The following is a 23019-nucleotide window of genomic DNA, read 5'->3' on the forward strand; positions in this document are numbered from 1 at the left end:
CGTCTACTCCCTACAGACCCACAGAACAGAGCCCTCTCTTGCCCTCTCCCACGAGGTGACGCGGAATGAAGAGGGCTAGAGAATAAAGGATGGGGATGGGAAGGGCCCCCCGTGTCTTCTCTTCCTCTGCAATAATGGGAGAGCTTATTGGGGTTGCTGCTTATGCCTCTCATTGCAGTCGACACAGAAAGGAAAAAGTCGAAAATTTCTCTAAAAAGGATGCAGGCAGAGCTGATGAGGAACTGGGTCCCAGGAACTGACAGGCTGACCATATGCACGTCTTCATAAGGTACCAACTTGCCTGTACCTGTGAAAGTTTCTCAGCCTCTTCCTACCACACAGGCTATGTGAACTTAGGTTTCATCAGTTCTCAGACAGCAATCGCCTCAAACTTCCACACACAGGGATGGTGGAAGGGGGCAATTCCTGGCTTACACACTCTCAGCACCAGGCAGCATCAGGGAAGAGGCAAGGGAGAGGCCTTGTAAAAGAAGCCTGGAGAGACGCTGGGGGTCGGGTGGGATCTGGTTCTGCAGCTTTGCTCCTAGGAGGGGCGAGCTGCTGAGTCAGGATGGGACCCCAGGCCTTTTAGGATGAGTGCTATGCAGAGGCTAAGAGCAGGGACCATAAGAACATCCAGGCTGGGCCCACCTAGGCCTGGATCCCCTTCCCAGCATAGCAGTCAGACTAAGGAGGCTACAGGGAGACAGAAGTGGTACACGGTACTGACATCGGAGAGCCTCTGCATCATAGTGTGGCCTGGGGCCCATCACTCCACCTCTCAAGCCACCTTCACCTCTGACGTGAAATCCAGGGCTTGCAGGGGAGTTTTCAAGGCCCTTCTGGGACTGACATTCTTTCAGGGAAGTTGGTGCAACTGGGGCCTGCACTGGGCAACAGGTTGACACCTGAGGACATGCAGGGGGACTGGCTGCTGAAGCCCAGAGGCCAGCCCTTGGCTGAGCTGGCCAAATGGTTTTATTGAAGTTGCTATGCAATGTGGCAAGGCTTAGGCTGTGGGCCAACTGGTCAGCTTCCTGAAATTGCTCTCTGATGCCCCCCGGACTGTGTCCCCATGTTCCCCTCCATCACAACATGAACCATTCTGAAACTGTTATATGAAAAATCAACCCCAGGAAATGTCTATGGGCTGAGTGGGAGAGAACACGGACTTCTGTTCAACAAGGGGCTCCTGTAAACAGAGGAGGGAGGTTTTTACGTATTACGTGCCTTCAGCCAGCCCAGGCTAGTTACACACACTGCCTCATCGTCATTCCCACGACTCTGAAGCATGTACCTATCCTCCTGTCTCCCAACTGGCACAACGGAGGCTCAGGGAGGTTTAGTGGCTGGCGAAAACACCTCACTGGTAAGCGATGGAGTCAGGATGCACTCCTGGTGCCTGGCTCTGCAGCGCACTCTGCCCCTGTGACTTGCTGCTCCAGTGTGGGAAATCTGTCCTTCCTCCACCCTCAGTCAAAAAGGCCTGCCTGACCCTTTGCCATTGGATGTTAAAGGAGAGTGCCTTCCTGGCCTACACCAAGGCTTAGGAGGTAAAAAGTGTTGCTTAGGCTGGGTGTAATCCCAGCACTTCGGGAGGCTGGGGCGGGTGGATTGTTTGAGCTCAGTAGTTCAGTTGAGACCAGTCTGGGCAACATAGTGAAACCCTGTTTCTACCAAAAATACACAAAATTAGCCAGGTGTGGTGGCATGCACCTTTCGTCCCAGCTACTTGGGAGGCTGAGGTGGAAGGATTACTTGACCCCAGGAGGCAGATGTTGCAGTAAGCTGAGATCACGCCACTGTACTCCAGCCTGGGTGAGAGTGAGCCTGTCTCAAAAAAAAAAAAAAAAACATAGCTTCGGAGATGAAAAGTAATAAAAAATAGTAATAGCTAACCTTATCGAACTGTTCTAAGGGCTTCATATATTATTGCCTCATTTAAACCTCACAACATTGCCACAAGGCAGATCCTATAATCATGGGAACATGAAAGGAAACTGAGGCACACAGAGTAAGGTGCTCGCTCGAGGAGATGACGCCATACTATGCTGCTCTAGGGCCAGTGAGTGAAAGGCACAGAGAGGCCACCACAGAGTCCAGATGAGAACTTTCTAAAGGAAGAGCTGACCCCACCCAACAGGAAAGATTTAGCAGGAGCTTTCTGCCACCGAAACCATCCAAGCAGGACTGTATGGACAGGTCCTGAGCTCCGAAGCAGTGCTTCCGTGTTGCTGTACTCAGAAAAGTCAGATGAGGAACCAGGGTGAGCCAATGAGGATGCCTGGGGGCCCCTTCACTGCAGGACACACGGGTTGAGACCACCTCATAGACATTTTAGGGGGAGACATTTAACCTCCCCACCGGGGCGGGCGGTGGGCAGGAGACCCACTGCAGGGTCAAGTCCTCTTTTCTGAGAGGACCCTGGGCTGCAACCCAGTTTAATCGCCTTATGACGGATCTCAAAATCATTCTCTCCCTCCACCACTTATCACTGTCAAAAGAAAAATAACCATACTGAGCCAGTCAGAGCGTGTTTGAATAGCATCGAGCAGATGTCCTCTGAGATCGCTCAGATGTGAAAGTTATCATTATCCACTGTGCATTTAAATCTGCTTTAAACTCTTTTGGAGCTAAAAATACCATAATTTTCAGAAGACAGACGTGTGCAGCCCTTCTCCATCTCCTGGGTGATGGCAACACTCAGAGGCAATCATCCACTCCCAAGAGCACTCATTTCAGTTCTGAATAGGGGTGGGTTGGATGGGGCTCAATTCCTCTCCCACTTCCACCTTCCCACGAAAAGAATAAAAAAACAGGAGAGGCCAGGCACGGTGGCTCACGTCTGTAATCCCAGCACTTTGGGAGGCCAAGGCGGGTGGATCACAAGGTCAAGAGATCGAGACCATCCTGGTCAACATGGTGAAACCCCGTCTCTACTAAAAATACAAAAAAATTAGCTGGGCATGGTGGCGCGTGCCTGTAATCCCAGCTACTCAGGAGGCTGAGGCAGGAGAATTGCCTGAACCCAGGAGGCGGAGGTTGCGGTGAGCCGAGATCGAGCCATTGCACTCCAGCCTGGGTAACAAGAGTGAAACTCTGTCTCCAAAAAAAAACAGGAGAACTAGCCCATGCTACCTGCAGGTTACACAAACGTTCTCACCGCCCAGCAAGAACTGCCTGAAACCCAGGTCAGTCAGTACTACTGTTTTCTCCTGTTCCAACAATCCATCCAACTTCTCCTGGGAAAGCTGCTAAGAGGAGGCTGTCTGTTTGGGATTACTAAAGTAAGGTGCCACATACTGTCTGCAGCTGGCCCCTGTCTAAGGCGGCCTGGCTGAGATGTCAAAGAAGGCTGAGGCAAGCCCACACTTGGCCCACCAAGCCGGTCGCACCAATACGAAGCTGCCTTAGCTGGAGCAGCGTTGTCCAATTGAAGTTTCTTCAATAAGAAATGTTTTCTATTTGCTCTATCGAATACAGTAGCCATTAGCCACACGTGGCCACTGAGTCTTTAAAATGTAGCTACTGTGACTCTGAAACAGAATTTTTAGTTTTTAAGAAATGTAATTCATTTGAATGTAAATGTAAATAGCACATATGGCTACTGGCTAGCGTGTCAGATTATGCGGGCTTGCTCTCACTCACATAAAGGTGCTTTTGGGCCAGCAGCGGCCCTGACTACAGGGGAGACACAAGGCAGGGCATCCCAGCACGGTTTATCACAGCCAAGGCCCGGGGCAAACCTACGTGCCCAGCATAAGCGCTGCAGAACAGCCCCACAGAGGAACATCGCCAGCCTGTGCCACAGGCTGCTGGGTTATCCCTGATCTGCCCTTCCTTTCTACAGTAACAGTCTCTTATTTTAATGCAAGCATAGGGCTATCCAGAAAAAACATCCCCCAAATGATTTTCCAGCCTCCCTCGTAGCTAGTTATGATCACACCTAGTGTAAGGTTGATTTTCCAGAACCTTCCTTGAAAGATAGCTGCCACATGCCCTTCGTCCTTTTTTGTCTTTCTTTCTTCCTTTTTTAACCTTGCTGCCTGGAAGGTAGATGTGACATTGTACCTGGAAGGTAGATGCTGCTCTGGTCACATGCATAGAACATGAAGACCGGGGTCATGCCCTATGCTACCCTATGCTAGTCAGTGTTTGCCCTCTCCAGAACCCATGTTGAAATTCAGTGACCACTGTGGCATGCTGGGAGGTGGGCCTAACAAGAAGTGTTTTGGTCATGCGCATTCGGCCTTAATGAATGGCATGTTAGAAAAAGGACTCTGGGAGTGGCTCTCTGTTTGGCTCTCCCACTCCTCTGCTGTGTGAAGGTCAGCACTTCTCCCTTCCAGCAGGATTCAAGGTGCCACTTGGAATAGATCATGCCCTCATGAAACACCAGAAGTGCTGGATTTCCCAGCCTCCAGAACTGTATGAGCCAACAAATTTCTGTTCATTATAAATTACCCAGTCTCAGGTGTTCTGTTACAGCAGCACAAAATGAGCTAAGGCATCCAAGTGAGCTGGAAGACGCCTGGGTCTCTGCAAATTCTGTGGATTAGAATTGTCGTATGTATTTTGGATTTTACATGAGAAAGAAACTTCTACCTTGTTCAGCCAGGACAGGTTGAGCATTCCTAATGTGAAAATCCCAAATGCTCCAAAATCTGAAACTTCTGGAGCACCAACATGATGCTCAAAGGAAACAGTCACTGGAGCATTTTGGATTTCCAAATAGGGATGATGAACTGGTAAGTATAATGCAAATATTCCAAAATCGAAAAAATCCGAAACACCTCTGGTCACAAGTATTTTGGATAAGAGATACTCAACCTGTATTGTTTTGGGTCCCTGTTAATGAAACTTAATCCTGATAAAGAATCTATTACAAATAATAGCCTTTTGGCCAGAATTGCCATCTTCCAGTAATTTACCAAAATGATGAAAACAAAAGGGAAAGGGACATACCCGACATATGCTCCCTAGGCCTTTTGGAAAACATGAAGTTGCTCTTTTGGCCACACATATGCGAATCTATAAGAAAGGTGATATTGGCAGGGCGTGGTGGCTCAGGTCTATGATCCTAGCACTTTGGGAGGCCAAAGCCAGTGGATCACTTGAGTCCAGGAGTTTGAGATCAGACTGGGAAACATGGTGAAACTCTGTCTCTACAAAAAATACAAAAATTAGCTGAGCATGGTGGCGAGCACCTATAGTCCCAGCTACTCAGGAGGCTGAGGCAGGAGGATCACTTGAGCCCAGGAGGCAGAGGTTGTAGCGAGCTGAGATTGTGCCAGTGTACTCCAGCCTGGGCAACAGAGAGAGACCCTGTCTCAAAAAAACCAAAAAATAAATAAATAAACTAAAAAAAAGTTAAAAAAAAAAAAAAAAAAGGTGCTATTGTAGACATCAAGGGAATGGGGCACTGTTTAAAAAGGAATGTCCCAAAAGTGTTACCACGTGAAACTGAAGAGTCTACAGTGTTACCCAGCATGCTGCTGGCATTGTTGTAAACAAGTTAAGGGCAAGATTCTTGTCAATGGGTATATGAGCATACTAAGCTAAGAGCTGAGGTAGCTTCCTGAAACACATGAAGGAAAATGATCAGAAAAACAATGAGGCCAAAGCTTCGGTTCTAGGTGCTTCAGGAGCTGCAGCTTAAGGTGCAGACATGGTCAAGTCCAAGAACCATACCACACACAACCAGTTCTGAAAATGGCACAGAAATCGTATCAAGAAACCCCGATCACAAAGATACAAATATCTTAAGCAGGTGGACCTCAAGTTCCTGAGGAACATGCGCTTTGCCAAGAAGCACAGCAAGAAGGGCCGAAAGAAGACGCAGGTCAGCAACGCCAAGCTGTGAGTGCAGGTGCCGAGGCCATCAAGGCCCTCGTAAAGCCCAAGGAGATTAAGCCCAAGATCCCAAAAGGTGTCAGCCGCAAGCTCAATCGACTTGCCTACAGTGCCCACCCCAGGCTTGGGAAGCGTGCTGTACCCTCACTGCCGCGGGGCTCAGGCTGTGCCAGCCAAAGGCCAAGGCCAAGGAACCAACCCAAGGTCCAGGCTGCAGCTCCAGCTTCAGCTCCAGCTCAGGCTTCCAAAAGTGCCCAGGCCCCTACAAAGGCTTCACAGTAGCTATCTCTGTCTGCCAACGTGAGGACAGAAGGACTGGTACAACCCCCCCCCCGGGCTGCCATCTGCATGGGGCCAGGGTCCTCCTGCGCTATTTGTACAAATAAACCTGAGGCAGGATTTGTAAAAAAGAAAGAAGGAGGCCAAAGAGAAAGGTACCTGGATTAGACTGAAGCACCAGTCTGCTCCACCCAGGGAAGCACACTTTGTGGGAACCAATGGGAAGGAGCCTGAGCTGTTAGGACTTATTCCCTATTAATTCATGCACAGTAGGTGTAAAAAATAGGCCAGGTGTGGTGGCTCATGCGCATAACCCCAGCACTTAGGGAAGCCAAGGCAGGTGGATCACTTGAGGCCAGGAGTTTGAGACCAGCCTGGCCAACATGGTGAAACCCTGTCTCTACTAAAAATACAAAAATCAACTGAGCGTGGTGGTGTACACTTGTCAGCTACTTGGGAGGCTGAGGCATGAGAATTCTTTGAACCTGGGAGGCAGAGGTTGCAGTGAGTTGAGATCACATCACTGCACTCTAGCCTGGGAGAGACTCTGTCTCAAAAAAAAAAAAAGACCACTGGACTATTTAAAAACACACAAAACAACAACATAAATCAGGCACTGTGGTGTGCACCTATAATCCCAGCTACTAGGGAGGCTAAGGCAGGAGAACAGCTTGAGCCCGGAACACAAGACCCCTCTCAGAAGGGGAAAAAAAAAAGATAACATCAATTAAACTATATACTTATGATTTTTGTACTTTTCTGTATGAAGTACCTCTTAAAATTTACATTAAAGCAAACAAAAATATACCTCCAATCAAAGAGGCCAGACACAAAATAGTACATACTATACAATTCCGCTTATAAAAATCCTACAAAATGCAAATGATAGCATCTAAAAGCAGATCAGTGGCTGCCCAACTGGAGGCTGGGTGATGAGGAACCTCAAAGGGACATGTGGAGTTGTCTGGGGATAATGGAAACGTTGTGTATTGTGGTAGTGGTTTTCACGAGTGCATGCACACAACTCTCAAAACCCATGGTACTACATACTTTAAATAGCTACAGTTTGATTACATGAATTACGCTTTTTGTTTTGTTTTAATTGGAGACAGAGTCTCACTGTCGCCCAGGCTGGAGTGCAATGGCGCGATCTCGGCTCACCGCAACCTCCGCCTCCTGGGTTCGGGCAATTCTCCTGCCTCAGACTCCTGAGTAGCTGGGATTACAGGCACGTGCCACCATGCCCAGCTAATTTTTTTGTATTTTTAGTAGAGACGGGGTTTCACCATGTTGACCAGGATGGTCTCGATCTCTTGACCTCGTGATCCACCCGCCTTGGCCTCCCAAAGCGCTGGGATTATAGGCGTGAGCCACCGCGCCCGGTCTTAAAGTTGATTTTTAAAAAAGAACATATCCTTACTAAGAGGTTAATACAGCTAAGAGGTCGTGAAAGACATTCTGAAGGTAGTAAGAGGTACTAGTACAAATGATTATGCATAAATCCTTTGAATTTTCTATTTTATCCTTGTAGAGAGATGTTTTCCTAGTAAGCCAAACGGTCTACATTTTTGAGCACAAAAAGATAATGTACATTTTGTAATTTGGCTAGTATGGAGAATATTACTAAAGATTGTTAATGTAAAAAAAGTAAAATACATCAGTGGCTGGATGTGGTGGGTCATGCCTGTGTCTCAGCACTTTGGGAGGCCGAGGTGGGAAGACTGCTTGAGCCCACTAGTTCAAGACCAGCCTGGACAACACAGTGAGATCCCATCTCTACAAAAAACAAACAAAATTAGTCGGGCATGGTGGCATGTGCCTGTAGTCCCAGCTACTCAGGAGGCAGAGGTGGAAGGATAGCTTGAGCTTGGGAGGTTGAGGCTGAAATGAGCCATGATTGTGCCACTGCACTCAGTCTGGGCAACAGAGCGAGACCTTGTCTCAAAAACAAACAAAACACACACACAGACAAAATCAAACTGCTTGAACAGTAAGATCTAGTTTTTGTTTTAAAAGGGAGCCAAACACATATGTACACACTAAAAACACTGGAAGGGTATATAACAAACATTAATTGAGGTTATTTCAGGATATAGGATTGTTAGTGATTTGATTTTTACTTCCTTCGTTACACCTTTCTGTTGTGTAAAAACAAGGAATATGACTGTTATAGTCAGGGGGGAAAACCCATCACTGTTATTTCTTTAATGAAAGCAACATATGGCCATGTGTCCTTGCTCTGGCAGGCTCTGATGAGAGAGGGCTTCCTTTTATTTATGCTGCCTGGTTACTAACCAGAAAAGTCAAGTTGTACATAGTAACCAAAGAAACCGGGCTAAGAGTCTTAAAACTCGTGTTCACGCTCCGACTGTGCCAGTATTTGCCACCCTGAAGTCATTTGCTCTTTTGGATCTCGATTTCCTTATCTGTACAGGGCAATGGTTGGATTTAATAACTGCTAAAAGTGCCTGTTTCTCCGTTTTCAAAAATCTCAGCTCTGATGCAAGCCCACAGGAATGATGGTAACTGATCTCGTTTTAAAAGATCGGGTGGGAAGTTGTAGGGAGGATGCCCCCACCTCCCTGCATCCCCCATGAATCACTTTCCATCAAGGTAGGAAGCACATCCACTTACCGTCTTCCTGCCTGCAAAAATGAAAGCCATTCTAAGTTCAGACACAAGACCAGCATGGGCTCCTATTAGCAGAAGCTTTTCCAAAGCCCTCACCTCAATCTAGACTCCTTCTCACCCAGCACTCTTTGTTCTGGGCAGGGTTTCACAGCTTCTCCATGACCACCAAAAACATTCAGTCACTTAAAAACAGGTTTGGAGCAGCTCAGACTGGTCCTGAGCAATTAGGCATTCATGATGCCCCCCGCTGTTGAGTGGTAATTAGTTTAATGAAGGACTATTAAAAACACATAAAAATCTCAACCAACAAAAATAAACAAAGCGACCAAAGCCAGCGTCTTACATGGATAAGTGGACCTGCATGTAACGCAATGCCAATGCAAAGAATGCCCCACAAAACATGCATGTGTGCTTCCCAGGAACCCAAGCCTTTCATCGTCTTTAATTTTTTAAAATGCTCACTGTATATAGTGACCACACATAGATACACAACGTTAATTCTAGAAAGTGGATTTAACTTCTAACTAGAAAAAAAGATAGACAATTAAGGAGAAAGCATAGACAGGCATTCTTTCCACCTTTGCAGCTCCCACCCAATAAAGACGGATGACTGGTGGATTGCCTAACCTCCTCCCTAGGTGCTCAAATTTCTGAAGAGTGGCTTTTTGCTGCAAAAGAGATGACTCAGAAGTGGCTCAAAAGGAGCATTCACATTGAGAACTTTTTATTTCCCCTATTCCCCCCACTCTTTTTTGTAGATGGTAGTGACTTGAAGGCAACTTGGACTGTGAGGGGGAAGGAGCAGGTAACTGCTGCAGCACGACTCCCTGCTGGCTGTTCCCCAAGTCCTGGCAGAGAGAGGGACGGTGCCTAAGGCTTCAAAAGCCAGAAGCCAACAAGTCAGGAGCCCAGGTGTGGGGAGCTCCCAGCACTTTGGGAGGCTGAGGCAGGTGAATCACTTCTCAGGCCACTGCGAAGATCAGATCTTCTCCCTCTAGAGGGCAAAGACAAAACTATTCTTAGAAAAACCTCTACCAGCAGCAGATTATCTTTTTTCCTTAACAAGAACAACCAGCCAAACTAGTAGAGTAGCATAATTCAGAGGGAACAAGATCCTCTTCCTGCTCAGAATGCAGTGTAGGAAAAAACCATGAATGAATAGAATCATTTGCTCCTGGGTGAAACTGTACCATCAAGGAAATCCCATGCTTTCCAAATATCAATGCTGCCAACTTCCCAAAGACCAAAACAGCACAATTCCCCCATATTTACAAGTAGAAGCAAGCCACGAGTAAGAGAGGAACTGAACTACCCAGGAAAGGCTGCAGCAAAACAGGAAGTTATAAACAAGGCTCTCGATTCACTATTCTTTGCTGATGGGGGTGCACAGAACACAGAGCCCATTCTTGAGGATTAGACTCAATGATGCTAACATTGGCCTTGCTTGATGAACTCCTCCCCTGCAGTAGCGATCACCAGGCTGACTTTACCTTAAGAGCACCACAGAGTTCAACAGTGTCTGCATCATCAACCACAGTAATTCGAAAATTTGGAGTTTGCAGAAGTTCTTTGAAGAGGAGACCATTCTCCATTACTTTGCTGCCTGTCGAAAGGTTAAACAAAATATATATATAAATAATAGTCTCTAATCTTAATTTTCACACCTAATACACTTTAAAATAACTTTCTGCTTACTATAAAAGTAACATATGTTCACAATAGGATGTTTAGAAAATAGATAGGAGCAGAAATAAGTAAATATCCTTTTTCCAATAGAGGTGATCATTTACAATTTGACATACATTCTTAACTGACTGAATGTGAATCTAAAGTTTTTCTCGGCCAGACATGATGGCTCACGCCTGCAATTCCAGCACTTTGGGAGGCTGAGGCAGGTGAATCACTGGAGGTCAGAAGACCAGCCTGGCCAATGTGATGAAACCCCATCTCTACTAAAAGAACCTGGAGGTGGAGGTTACAGTGAGCCGAAATCGTGTCACTGCACTCCAGCCTAAGTGACACAGTGAGACTCTGTCTCAAAAAAAAGAAAAAAAAGTTTTTTCTCAAAATTGGGAACATAACATGTATGTGGTTTCATCATCTGCTTTCTCTGAATTTCAGAAGACGGAAATGCCATCAGCCTACTTGTTTTTGCTGCCACTATATTCCCCTCCTTTGGGACAGTGCCTGGGAAGTGAGGATGTTCAGTGGTTTTGACATATTTATTATAGTTATTTTTTTGTTTTGGAAACCTCTGATTAAAATACAAAAACAAACAAAAATAAAGTCTTACACACAAAGCCTGATGTGAAATCTGCTGTGGCTGGTGGTGTTCAGGGTGAGGCTCATCAAATCCACCCTACCCAGCTCTAGAGAAGCTGAAAATCAGAATCAAAGGTTTACCAGCCAAGTCCTGGCTCCCAAATCATGTCACCACACAGAGATAGCAGAAGGCACACTGAATACTACAGCACTTGGGCTCTGCCTGTCTCGAGGTGGGAGACCAGCTGTTCCCAAGCCTGTCTGCACAGAACAATCATCTGAGATCTTTACAAATACCAAAGCCAGCCCACGCCTCATCTCAGACCAATTAAATTACAATCTCTGGAGTGGAGCAGGCATCAATCGTTTTTGAAACTCCCCGGGTGATTCCAAGAGGTAGACAAGCGTGAAAACCTCTGATATAACCTCCTTCAGCTTCCGCTTCACTGGTAACAATACTACAGTACAGCTAAATGAGAATCCTATGTGAAAACAGTCTTTCAGTGGTAAGAAGCACTCAAAGATTCCATGTAATAATGATGGAGTCAGCTGACATTTGCACGCTTATGATTTTCTCCATGTTCTGACAGAGAAACAGAGTCCCAGAGAAGTTTGCCAACTTGCCCATGGTCAAACAGCTGGTAGGAGGAGAGCCCAAATTCTAACCCATACACTGCTCTGGCCGCCAGGGCCCATGCTCTGAGTCTCTATCCTATGCCACCTCTTGGGGATGGGAAGAGAGGATAAAACAAGCAAAAACCAAACATACATCAGAATTAGAGCTGTACATTTCCAAAGCACAAAAAAAGCATGATTGTCGGCCGGGCACGGTGGCTCCTGCCTGTAATATCAGCACTTCGGGAGATGGAGGCGGGCAGATTATGAGGTCAGGAGATAGAAGCAATCCTGGCTAACACAGTGTAACCCCATCTCTACCAAAAATACAAAAAATTAGCCGGACGTGGTGGCACACACCTGTAGTCCCAGCTACTTGGGAGGCTAAGGCAGGAGAATAGCTTGAACCTGGGCAGCGGAGGTTGCAGTGAGCTGAGATCACACCACTGCACTCTAGCCTGGGCTGGATTGTCAACAATTAAAATTGTTGACAAAAAAGCGTGATTGTCAACAATTAAAATTATACCAAGAAGTGACACAATGTTAAAATAATCCAGGCCATCTGAAGATTGAGTGAAGGTGGGGAGTGGATGAAATGAGACTGGCCAGGAGTTAATCATTTCTAAATACAGGTGACGGGAATGTGAGGTTCATAATACTGCTCTGTCTACTTTTGTTTTCTGAAGTTTCATGATAAAACACAATATCTACACCCAATACCTAGAAACACATTGTCTGTTCTGTAGCATTACTGTTCTGTCATTTAGCTGAGTTCCCCTTTTCCAAATATTAGAACTATGTCAGTTTGTGCAAACTGTTCTCTTCCTTTTTAAACAGTCCACCAGGCTGTCTCGGTGACTATGTGCAAGGCTATTGCATCATCTGGGTTGGGTAAACCAGCTCCTGGCCCCTACATCATATTACAGCCTCACCGTGTCTCTCCTCCCACTGCTCAGTGCCTCCAACGTGAAGGATGCCCCTGAACACTGCAGACCAGCCCTTCCCTCGAGTCACTTTAATGCAGCTGTCTGCGGCTGGAAGCTTGGGTTGCTGGTGAGCAAACTGAGGACTGGGCAGGGGAAGGCACACTCTTGGCTTGCCATAGATACAAAGTAGGGTCTATGGGTTCCTCTGTGGTTGCAAATAACACACAGTGTCCATCCAAGAAGTGAGCTTGACTTACAACAATCTCTTATTTTCTCAAAGGTACCTTTTAAAATTTATTATCTTAAATCATGGACAAGAGGCATTAACTTTATTTATTTATGAGACAGAGTCTTGCTGTGTTGCCCAGGCTGCAGTGCAGTGGCACTATCTCAGCTCACTGCAACCTCCACCTCCCAGCCTCAAGCAATTCTCCTGCCTCAGCCTCCTGAGTAGCTGGGACTACAGGCACGCACCACCATGCCCGGCTAATGTTTGTATTTTTAGTAGAGATGGGTTTTGCCATGTTGGCCAGGCTGGTCTCGAACTCCTGACCTCAAGCAATCTACCTGCCTTGGCATTCTCAAGTGCTGAGATTACAGGCATGAGCCGGGTCCATTAACTTTATTATTAATATCAAACCAGTCAGAGGCCAATGTGGTGGCTCATGCCTATAATCCCAGCACTTTGGGTGAAGTGGGTGGATTGCTTGAGGTCAGGAGTTCGAGACCAGCCTGGTCAGCATAGCAAAATTCCATCTCTACAAAAAATACAAAAATTAGCCAGGCGTGGCGGTGGTGGTGTGTGTGTGTGTTCCCAGCTACTCCAGAGGCTGAGGCATTAGAATCATTTGAGCCTGGGGGGCAAAGGTTGCAGTGAGCCAAGATCACGCCACGGCACTCCAACCTGGGCAACAGCATGAGATTCTGTCTCAAAAACAACACCAACAACAAAAAACCTAGTCACAAACAGTGGCATGCAAGCAGGGACTCAGGCCGTCTATACAGAACATGTAATGCCAGACAGCCATGTGGCAAGGCTGCCCAAATGTCAATGTAAACCAAGGACAGGATAATCTCCTTTCTCTGTCACACCAAGTTTTAGAGGCAATTAACTTATTTAATAAAACTCTTTCAAAATCCTTATTTTAGTCTGTGATTCCATACGTGTTTGTGTGCTTAGCAGTTCCACAAGGAGCTTATGTATTCTAGACATTTGGCACCATGCCTGATACATAAGATGGTCTGAAAAATATTTGTGAAATGACTAAATAAAAGCCTCAGTCAGTGGTATGCCCCAAGAATGAAGGGAGACCTCACCACAAGAGGGCACTGTAGTTCATCATGATAGGATTTTGAAGCCTGAAACTGCCATTTCTTTTTCCTCCACAGAAGACTCAAGTGGGCCACGATTCCTGAACCTACCATAATTTAAAATGGTCCCTATGCCATCAACAAAAGATGTCTGGATAACCACACTGCAATGATCAAATACAGAAAATGTAATGTTTATATAATATTATCTAACACAATCCACATTCAAATCTCAACAATCACCTCTGCGTTGCCTTCCACAGCAGCCCTCCCTGCTCAATCCAGGACCCCACACTGCACTTAGCGCTCATGTCTCATCTTTTATTTTTATTTTTTGAGACAGGGTCTTGCTCTGTCACCCAGGCTGAAGTGCAGTGGTGCGATCACTGCTCACTGCAGCCTCCACTTCCCACACTGAAGCAATCCTCTCACCTCAGCCTCTCGAGTAGCTGGGAGTATAGGCGTGTGCCACCACACCCGGGTCATTTGCTGTATTTTTAGTAGAGATGAGGTTTTGTTCGTCATGTTGGCCAGGCTGGTCTCGAACTCCTGACTTCAGGTGATCCACCCACCTCAGCCTCCCAAAGTGCTGGGATTAGAGGCACACGCCATCACACCTGGTTAATTTTTGTATTTTTTGTAGGGACGGAATCTCATTATGTTGCCCAGGCTGGTCTCAAACTCCTGGACTCAAGCAATCCTCCCACCTTGACCTCCCAAAGTGTTGAGATAATAGGTGTGAGTCACCACGCCTGGCCTGCTAATATCTTTTAGTCCTCTTTAATCCAGGACACTCCTTCAGCCTTTCATTGTCTTTCATGACACTGACTTTTTTGAAGAGTCAAAACTGTCATAGGCCAGTTGTTTTGTAACACGTCCCTTCCTTGGGCTTGTCTGATATTTTCTCATGGGTAAATTCAGGTTACAGGTCGGGCACAGTGGCTCACATCTGTAATCTCGGTACTTTGGCAGGCTAAGGCAGGAGGATCCCATGAGGCCAGGAATTCAAACAAGACCCTACTTCTAAAAATTAATTAATTCAGGTTATATAAAACAATTTCATATTCTATCTCACTTTCAATGTTTCACTTAATTTTTTTTTTTTTTAAGAGTCTTGCTGTTACCCAGGCTGGAGTGCAGTGGCATGATCAGAGCCACTGTGGTCACTGCAGCCTCTGTCGAACTCAGGCTCAAAGTGATCCTCCCACAGCAGTCTCCTGAGTAGCTGGGACTACAGGTATGTACAACCACAACAGGCTAATTAAAAAAATTTTTGTTTCCTTTTTAGAAACTCCCAGCTACACTGTCCAGGCTAGTTTCACACTCTTGGCCTCACAAGATCCTCAGCTTTAGCCTCGTGAGTAGCTGGTATTACAGGCGTGAGCCACTCCACCCAGAAATGCTTTACTTAATTTAATTCATGTCATCAGTGCCTACCACAGTCCAACCCACAGAGAAGGCACAGAAGCACTGGGTAAAGAAATGCCAGAGGGAAAGAAATGTAACTGTGCGTTTTTGTCTGTCTTTTCAAACCAAAAAATCCTAATGCACCCAACTGGAAACTTTCTTATAACAAACAGGGCTAGAGGCCTAGCCAGGATTGGATCAGGGATTGGAGATGAAGACTTAGCCTTACAGAATGAACTGGGAAAGGATTATTGGCAAATAGGATTGAACTGGAAGAAACTAGTTAATAATCTTTTTGGAAAAATATAAGCAATTACATAACAATTTCACAGGCTACATTAAAACTGCAGATGAATAAAAAAATTAACTGTAAAAGAATAAGACACATTCATATATGTAAATACTAACATACATATATACACAAATGTTTTCCAGAAGAATATTTAGAAACTGCTAACAGTCAAAGCCATTAAAAAAGAAGGCAATTGGGAAGCTGCAGGAAACATTGATTGCACCACTGCACCCCAGCCTGAGGGACAGAGGGAGATCATTTCTGTAAAAAAAAAATAAACAAATATAGCTTCTTTTTAAAAAAAAAAAAAAAAAAAAAGGCAATCATGTCCTTTGTAGCATAGATACAGCTGAAAGTCACTATCCTAAGCATGTTAACACAGGAACAGAAAACCAAATACTGCATGCTCTCACTTACAAGTGAGAGCTAAACACTGAGTACTTATAAACATAAAGATGGCAACAACAGATACTGGGGACTCCTAGAGGGGAGGGAGAGAAAGGAGGGAAGAGTTTTAAAATGACCTATTTGGTACTCTGCTCACTACTTGGGTGACGGGATTAGTCATAACCCAGACCTCAGCATCACGCAGTATACCCATGTACAAGCCTGCACATGTACCCCCTGAATCTAAAATAAAAGTTGAAATTATAAAAAATCAAAAAAGCAACTGCTAACAGTGATTCCTTCTGAGAAGAGGGAAATGGGTAGGAAATTACAATCTCAGTTCTACTTTTCCACCTACTCATGGTGCTTGAATTTTTTTTTTTTTTTTTTTTTTGAGACAGAGTTTCACTCTTGTTGCCCAGGCTGGCATGCAGTGGCACCATCTCGGCTCACTGCAACCTCTGCCTCCCTGGTTCAAACGATTTTCCTGCCTCAGCCTACCAAGTAGCTGGAAATACAGGCACACGCCACCATGCCCAGCTAATTTTTGTATTTTTAGTAGAGACGGAGTTTCACCATGTTGGCCAGGCTGGTCTCTAACTCCTGACCTCATGATCCGCCCACCTAGGCCTCCCAAAGTGCTGGGATTACAGGCATGAGCCACCATGCCCAGCCTTGAATTTTTTTTTAAACCTGTGTCTGTACCACTTTTGTAAATGACAACTTGGGCAGGTGCTATCACATGCTATTCTTTTCTTCTTTATATTATTTGTGATACCTCTCCTCTCCAAAAAATACTATGTTTCAAAAAAAGTTTTGTGTCCAAATATATGGAATTGTTGATGGAATGCTGTGCAGTTATGAGGATATACAGTATGTTAACAGACTTTGAAAGGACATATTCAGCAAATAAAGCAATTATTAAACAGTATATGACTTACTACAAGCATAATCGTTTGTACAAATAGAAAAAAGGATATATAACAAAACTGTCAAAATTTTTAAATGACTTTCTTTTGATTATCTCTATCTTCCACAATAATCATGTAAAATACCTCCATAATTAAAAATAAAAATTAAGTAGAAAATTCCAAAAAACCCTAAAAGCCCTATCTATAGCCAAAGCTACATTTTCCTGCGCATTCATCTCACACAAGAGAGCCTGACATCTCTCAGAGCTTCCTTTTACAAAGCTGCCAAGGAGATATGATTCATTTTGCTTGCAAGTTTGACAAGGGTGAAGGTAAGTTCTGCAGTGGTAGATAAACTTTTGCAAAGCATCTGAAAATACAGTAATATGACTCTTCCAACAAAGCATCCTTTAATATAATACATGGACACTTGAGAATTCTCAAAGCCCCTTTTAAAAGAAACGAAAATTTCTGTTACGTCAATCTGAGAATAATGTATCTAATCTATAGTGTGTAAGAGTAGAAAAGGCTTACTATTTCAGGAAATAGAAGACCCAATTTTGTTCCTGGCTTCTACAATAGTGTGTGATCTTGGGGCAGGTAATTTATTCTCTGAGTCTTATTATTCACCTGAAAATGGGGATCATTCCAACCAATTTTTAGATCTCATTGGAATCAATGAGGATCCAGATACTAGCATCTGTAAGAAAAAACAAATTTGGGTTTCTAAGGCCAGGAGACCCCTACCATGGATGCAGCCACCTGTTCCTTGGTACAAGTAACTTGCTCTTTTGTATTTAACCTTGACAACTGATTACTGGATCACAGCAAGTCAGGATGGTCTCCTTGGCCATATTCATTTATATTCATTCTGGAGGTTGTTGAAACTCTTCAGTCCCACAAAATAGCCTCCTTACGTAAAACCCCCACTCCACTGAATGCCCACTTAGGAATGTTAAGAGGGACAGGGAAGAGTCCATTACAGAAAATATCAGATATGGAACATGAACATGTTCAAACAGCAAACGTCCAGACTCCTGGGGCCCTCCCAGGCAGCGCTTACCGATGGTGGTCTCACAGAACTTCTCTGCAGCCACCTCATTGGCAATGTTGGCTCCCATCAGCACACTGATGTCAATGCCCATCTTCTCGCGGATGATGTCAGAAATGAGTTTCAGACCCTCGGGGCCCTCGTCTATGCCCTACAAGCATGTTGAGAAGTTAGGAGAAAACAAACCACCAAATAAAGAGGCATGAGATCGTGGCTTCATAAGTAATCCAGATTCAGATATCCCATGGCGACACAACTTGAAAAATATCTCCTACTTACAAGAGTAAGCGTGTATACTGCATATGTACAGCTTAAGGAAGAATAAAATGAAGAAAATAAACGTGCTCATCACTCACGTTAAGAAATAGAACGTGACCGACACGACTGAAGTCCCCTGTGTGTCTCCCCTCAGATCATCCTCCTTCTATCCCAGCTCTCCAGGTGAACCACTGTCCTGAATGCTGTATGCATTGCTCCCTTGCTTTTCTTGATTATTTTACCACACCGGATGGTCCCTACACAATGTTATATTTTATTATCCCTGGTATTTCAAGTCTGTAAAGAGAACTGCGCCGTTCACCTGTGATGCGCTGTCTTGCACCACATTATCCTTTTAGAATTCACTCCTGTGGCTGCATGAACCTTCCTGTTTGTTTCTGTTCACTTACTGCATGGAATTCCAAAATAAATAGTTCACATTTCATTTGTCTGCTCTCTTGCTGATGACATTTGGGTTGCTCTGGTTTGCCTTCATGAACATTCATCTGTAAATGCTCTGGGACAGCCTCTCTCGGGAGTTCTTAATCTTTTAAATGACATGGGTCTTACCCCTGGTAGTCTGGTGATGTTTATGGACTCATTCTCAGAATTTCATATGCATAAAACAAAATACCTAAAATAGCCCAGGAATCCAATTATATTGAAATTTGTTTAAAAAACAAATGTATGATAAAGTAATATATGCACTGTTTTATGAATGCAGTTAGAAAAAGATGTCACGGCAGGTCTAATAATTACCACAATTTCCAAGTAGTGACAAGTATAAATGATACCTTGAGATATCCAAAAAAGGTATGAAGTGAAATGAAAGCCCTGTGACTCCTATTGAAAACAAGGTCTCCGATCCTGCTAATACTACTGTTACTGAAACTTTGGCTGTGACCTACCTTCATAAATGAAGAAAATGCTCATTTCACTTACAGGTTAAAATGAATTAGAATGCAAGGATTTTTTTCCTCCACATTTAAGTGCATGAACTGCCTGCATTCAATCTGTGGACCTGTGGAGGTGGTTCATGGTTAAAAACACAGGCTTTAGGGTATATATCCAGGAACGGGCACTAATGGTTATTAATTTCGCAGCTAATTCAAACCGCTGGTGGTTTCCAGATGACAGGCTGAGCCCCCAGAGTGGACTGGAAGGGGCGGCGCAGCTCTGCACATCACTGCTGCTGCTAGTCTGCTGCAACAGAAAGCAGCAGCCCGCTCTCAATCTGAGCTAAACTAGTCTTATATTTTTTTATGATCTTTCGGGCATCTTTAAAAACACGAATGAAAAACTTCCCCGCTTCAGCTCCAAATCTCAAGCAGATGAAAGCATGAAAAAATGAAATTTCCTGGTAACCAGCGTCTAGCCCTGGGCAGCATGCACTCGAGTTACCTTGATGAGGGTAATTCCCAGTGCTTTCTTGGGCACTCTTCCAGTGATCTCGTCACAGATTCTGTGAATGAACTGGTGGGGAATGACAAACACCAGCAGGTCTGCATCCTCCACAGCCTCGCTGAGATTTGAGATGGCAACCTGCAACCAAAAGGCAGAGAAGACCGTTTCTCCTCCCACATCAAACCATGCCTGTCCACACAGCTTCACTCACGGACCATTTATCAGAGGCCTACTATGTGCAGAGCGTTGCACAGATAGACAAGGAAGGCAAGTGCATTTGCTTTGCCTTCCTTATTCCTTATGGGGTCTGAAGCAGAGGGTCCTGCCTCTGACTCAGCTGGGCAGGTGATTTATCCTCTCCACTCCTCGACTGCCTTACCTGCAAAAGGCACCCCTAATAACACTGTGTGGGTTGCTCTCTGTTGCTCTCCCACCTCGCCAGCCCCCCATCCATTTTCTGCTCTTCTCTGCCCCACTCTGTTCCCAGGAGGCTGTTTCCCAGGCTCCCTCGTTCTCTGGCTTCCAGTGGGCTTCAGCCAATGGGAGGCACTGTCAGGAGATCAAAAGATGGGAGGAGAGACAGGTCGAGGGTATTTATCAGTCTCCTCGGGCCTCTTCTGCCCAGGCTCACGGTGGTTCTGGCTTGGCTTCATCCTACAGCTGCTCCTCCTGCCAGGCAGCCTCTCTCTAAGGCCAGGTCTCTAAGCCCGCTTCAGGCCGGTGACATGTTCTTTCCCTGACCCTTTCAGGGGTGGTAATGGCTTCCTGCTGTTACTAATCTCTGAGCACTTCACCAACCCCTGTTGGTTCCCTCCACCCCATGGCCCCTCAGTAAATGATCTCACACTAATCTCTCCTTTCAGAGTGCCGATGTGAGGAGTAAATGATACAGAAAACTGCCTGGCACTTGATATACACTCAATACATGTCAGCTATTATGATGATTTCTTTCCTTAAGGGTGAAGATTAGTTTAACACGGCAGAAGTGAGGGCATGCCATGAGGACTCCAGGGCACGTGGTCTCTGGCAGAGGCTGCTTGCTGCACCTAGTATTTGTTCTGCCTTCTTCCTCAGCATTAGAACCTCTAGCTTCGAGCTGGGCTCCTGAATGCCGGCAAAGAAGGCTATGTTTCCCAGCGCTCCTTGCCGCTTAGGTGTACCATGTGACTAAGTTCTGATCAAGGGAGCACACATGGAAGTGCTGCCTATGACTTCTGGAAAATGTCCTGGAAGGACTTTCTCCTTCCTTTTGCCAGTGGGAATGTGAAGGCATGGCTGGAATTCAGTCACCTTGGACCAGGACAGCAACAACACGTGCTGAGATGGCAGAACGTGGAATAAAGCAAGTCTCTGCCACCGTGATGCTGCACCAACCACAAGCCTCTTTGCATGAGGGAGAAATGGACAAGCACTGACCTTGCTTAGACCACTGTTATTTTAGGTTTTCTGTCATATGTACTTAAACTTACCTACTGATACAGTCCCCATTAAGCATTCCTGGTTTCCAAAATGAAAGGCCTTGGATGAATATTCTTCTCTGAGGGAACCATGTCTGTCATAGGAGCATCATTCAGAATGGGCAAGCCTCTGAGGAAATTTGGTTTGGGGGCTGTGATGGAGACTATCAACTCCTAGCCAAAGTTCATTCTCCCCTTTCTCTGTAATCACAGACCTAAAAGCTGGTCACTGGTCATCTAGCCAGGGACTGTGTTTCCCAGCAGTCCTTGCAGCTACACATGGCCAGGGACCAAGTTCTCATCACTGGAGGTGAGACAGAGAAGTGGGTGCCACTGGTAGCCCAGAGGCCTCAAGACGGTGGGTTGCCTCTTCCACACTTTCTCTTCCCCCTTTCTGTGAGCTGAAAACCTTGCAACTTAGCCTTGACCCCAGCGAGGGACACAAGGCCTAGGGGATGATACAGGAAAAAAAACAAACAACATGGGACCAAGAATAATAGCATAAAGCAAAGCACTAGAGTACTTCTGTGTAAGAGGAAGACAAGTCTCTTGCCCTTTGTCACACTATTACCTCTCTTGCAATATCTTGGCCTGTCACCTTGACTAATACCTGTGCTAAGACTTACTCCCTCACACAGAGGATTCCAACGAGAAAATCTGAAGTTTCATTCCCTTATCCCTCCAGGAGGTGCGGAGGACTTCTATAATTTATTGCCCAGCCTCCATTCCCCTTCTTTCTAGTGGAAATGTCCCTAAACTTCCCTTCAAAAGCTACCACTTCCCCATTTTAACCAAGCCATTTGGGTGGAATTGGCCCTACCCCATTCCAGGGATGGTTCTTCACTTGTTCAGGCTAAAGGTACATTAAACAATCGGGGCCAACAAGAAACCAGCAGATGTCTTCTGGGAAACACGTGCTTCCTTGTTCTTCAGGAGTAGCCATAGGTCTTTGAACAGTGTGGGATGCTGCTGTGAAGTCTGGAACTACTGCATCCATGCTTACAAATGTGAGGGGAGAATCTACGTCATGGGGCTCCCATGTGGATGAAGCCAGCTTTGTGGATGGCAAAGCAGAGGAACAGAGTGAAAAACAGGCCCTTTTAATATGTAAGCTGCTGGTTCAGGCTGCACCTGAAGCTAGTCCTACCTAGATTTTTAGTTACCTGAGCCAAAACATTTAGCTTTAAGCTGATTTGAATGACAACCTAGGGTCATTCCCCCTACAGCAGATCAAAATCCAAAGCTCAGCACTTCTCCCTCGTTAGTGGCAGACCCAAAGGCAGGGAAGGCCTATTTGCCTATTTTCCTCTTTGGAAGGGCTTCTCCAGATTGGTAATCTAGGCTGGGTAGTCACAAGTGGCAAAGATTTATTACCAGAAATCCACCTGCTACATTATTCCTCTCATACCTGGCAACTCCACCCCCTCCAACAAAGCATTTTCTGATTCTATTCCATTAACCTCCCGATGGAGGCCAGGTGCCATGCTCATGCCTGTAATAATCCCAGCACTTTGGGAGGCTGAGGTGGGTGGATCGCTTGAGGCCAAGAGTTTGAGACCAGCCTGGCTAACATGGCGAAACCCCATCTCTACTAAAAATGTAAAAATTAGCCAGGCGTGGTGGTGCACACCTGTAATCCCAGCTACTTAGGAGGCTGAGGCATAAGAGTCACTTGAACCCAAGATGGGGAGGTTGCAGTGAGCCGAGATCATGCCACTGCACTCCAGCCATCTCAAAAAAAAAAAAAAAGGAACCTGCAGATGGTAGGGAATGTGATGGTCTCTAGGACAATGTGACTAGGGCTTATTCTCCTTGGTGGAATACTTAGGGTTTAACCCACAGAAGCAATGTGTACAACGAGAGCTGTATTTTTATGGTGTGCATGGTCCGTTCACGGAACATTATTCCTCTTACGTAGTAAGATCTCATCAGCTAATGAGATCATGTGAATCTCATCTTTTAGAATAAAACCTTT

General features: G+C 45.4%; 1 protein-coding gene across 1 annotated transcript in view; it reads right to left on the bottom strand.

Annotated features, from left to right (window-relative positions):
• Positions 1 to 23019, bottom strand: part of GPD1L (glycerol-3-phosphate dehydrogenase 1 like) — a 61033-nt gene that overhangs the window by 11736 nt on the left and 26278 nt on the right. Inside the window, exons 3-5 of the mRNA XM_012435573.2 lie at positions 19585 to 19725; positions 17938 to 18076; positions 10254 to 10366 (exon numbers count right to left, since the gene is read on the bottom strand). Coding sequence (XP_012290996.1) covers positions 10254 to 10366; positions 17938 to 18076; positions 19585 to 19725 — 393 coding nt within the window. The remainder of the gene's footprint in view (positions 1 to 10253; positions 10367 to 17937; positions 18077 to 19584; positions 19726 to 23019) is intronic.

Source organism: Aotus nancymaae, unplaced genomic scaffold (genome assembly GCF_030222135.1).
Source record: "Aotus nancymaae isolate 86718 unplaced genomic scaffold, 86718_ANA_hifiasm-v0.15.2.pri h1tg000019l, whole genome shotgun sequence".
In the NCBI taxonomy this organism is placed as follows: Eukaryota; Metazoa; Chordata; class Mammalia; order Primates; family Aotidae; genus Aotus; species Aotus nancymaae.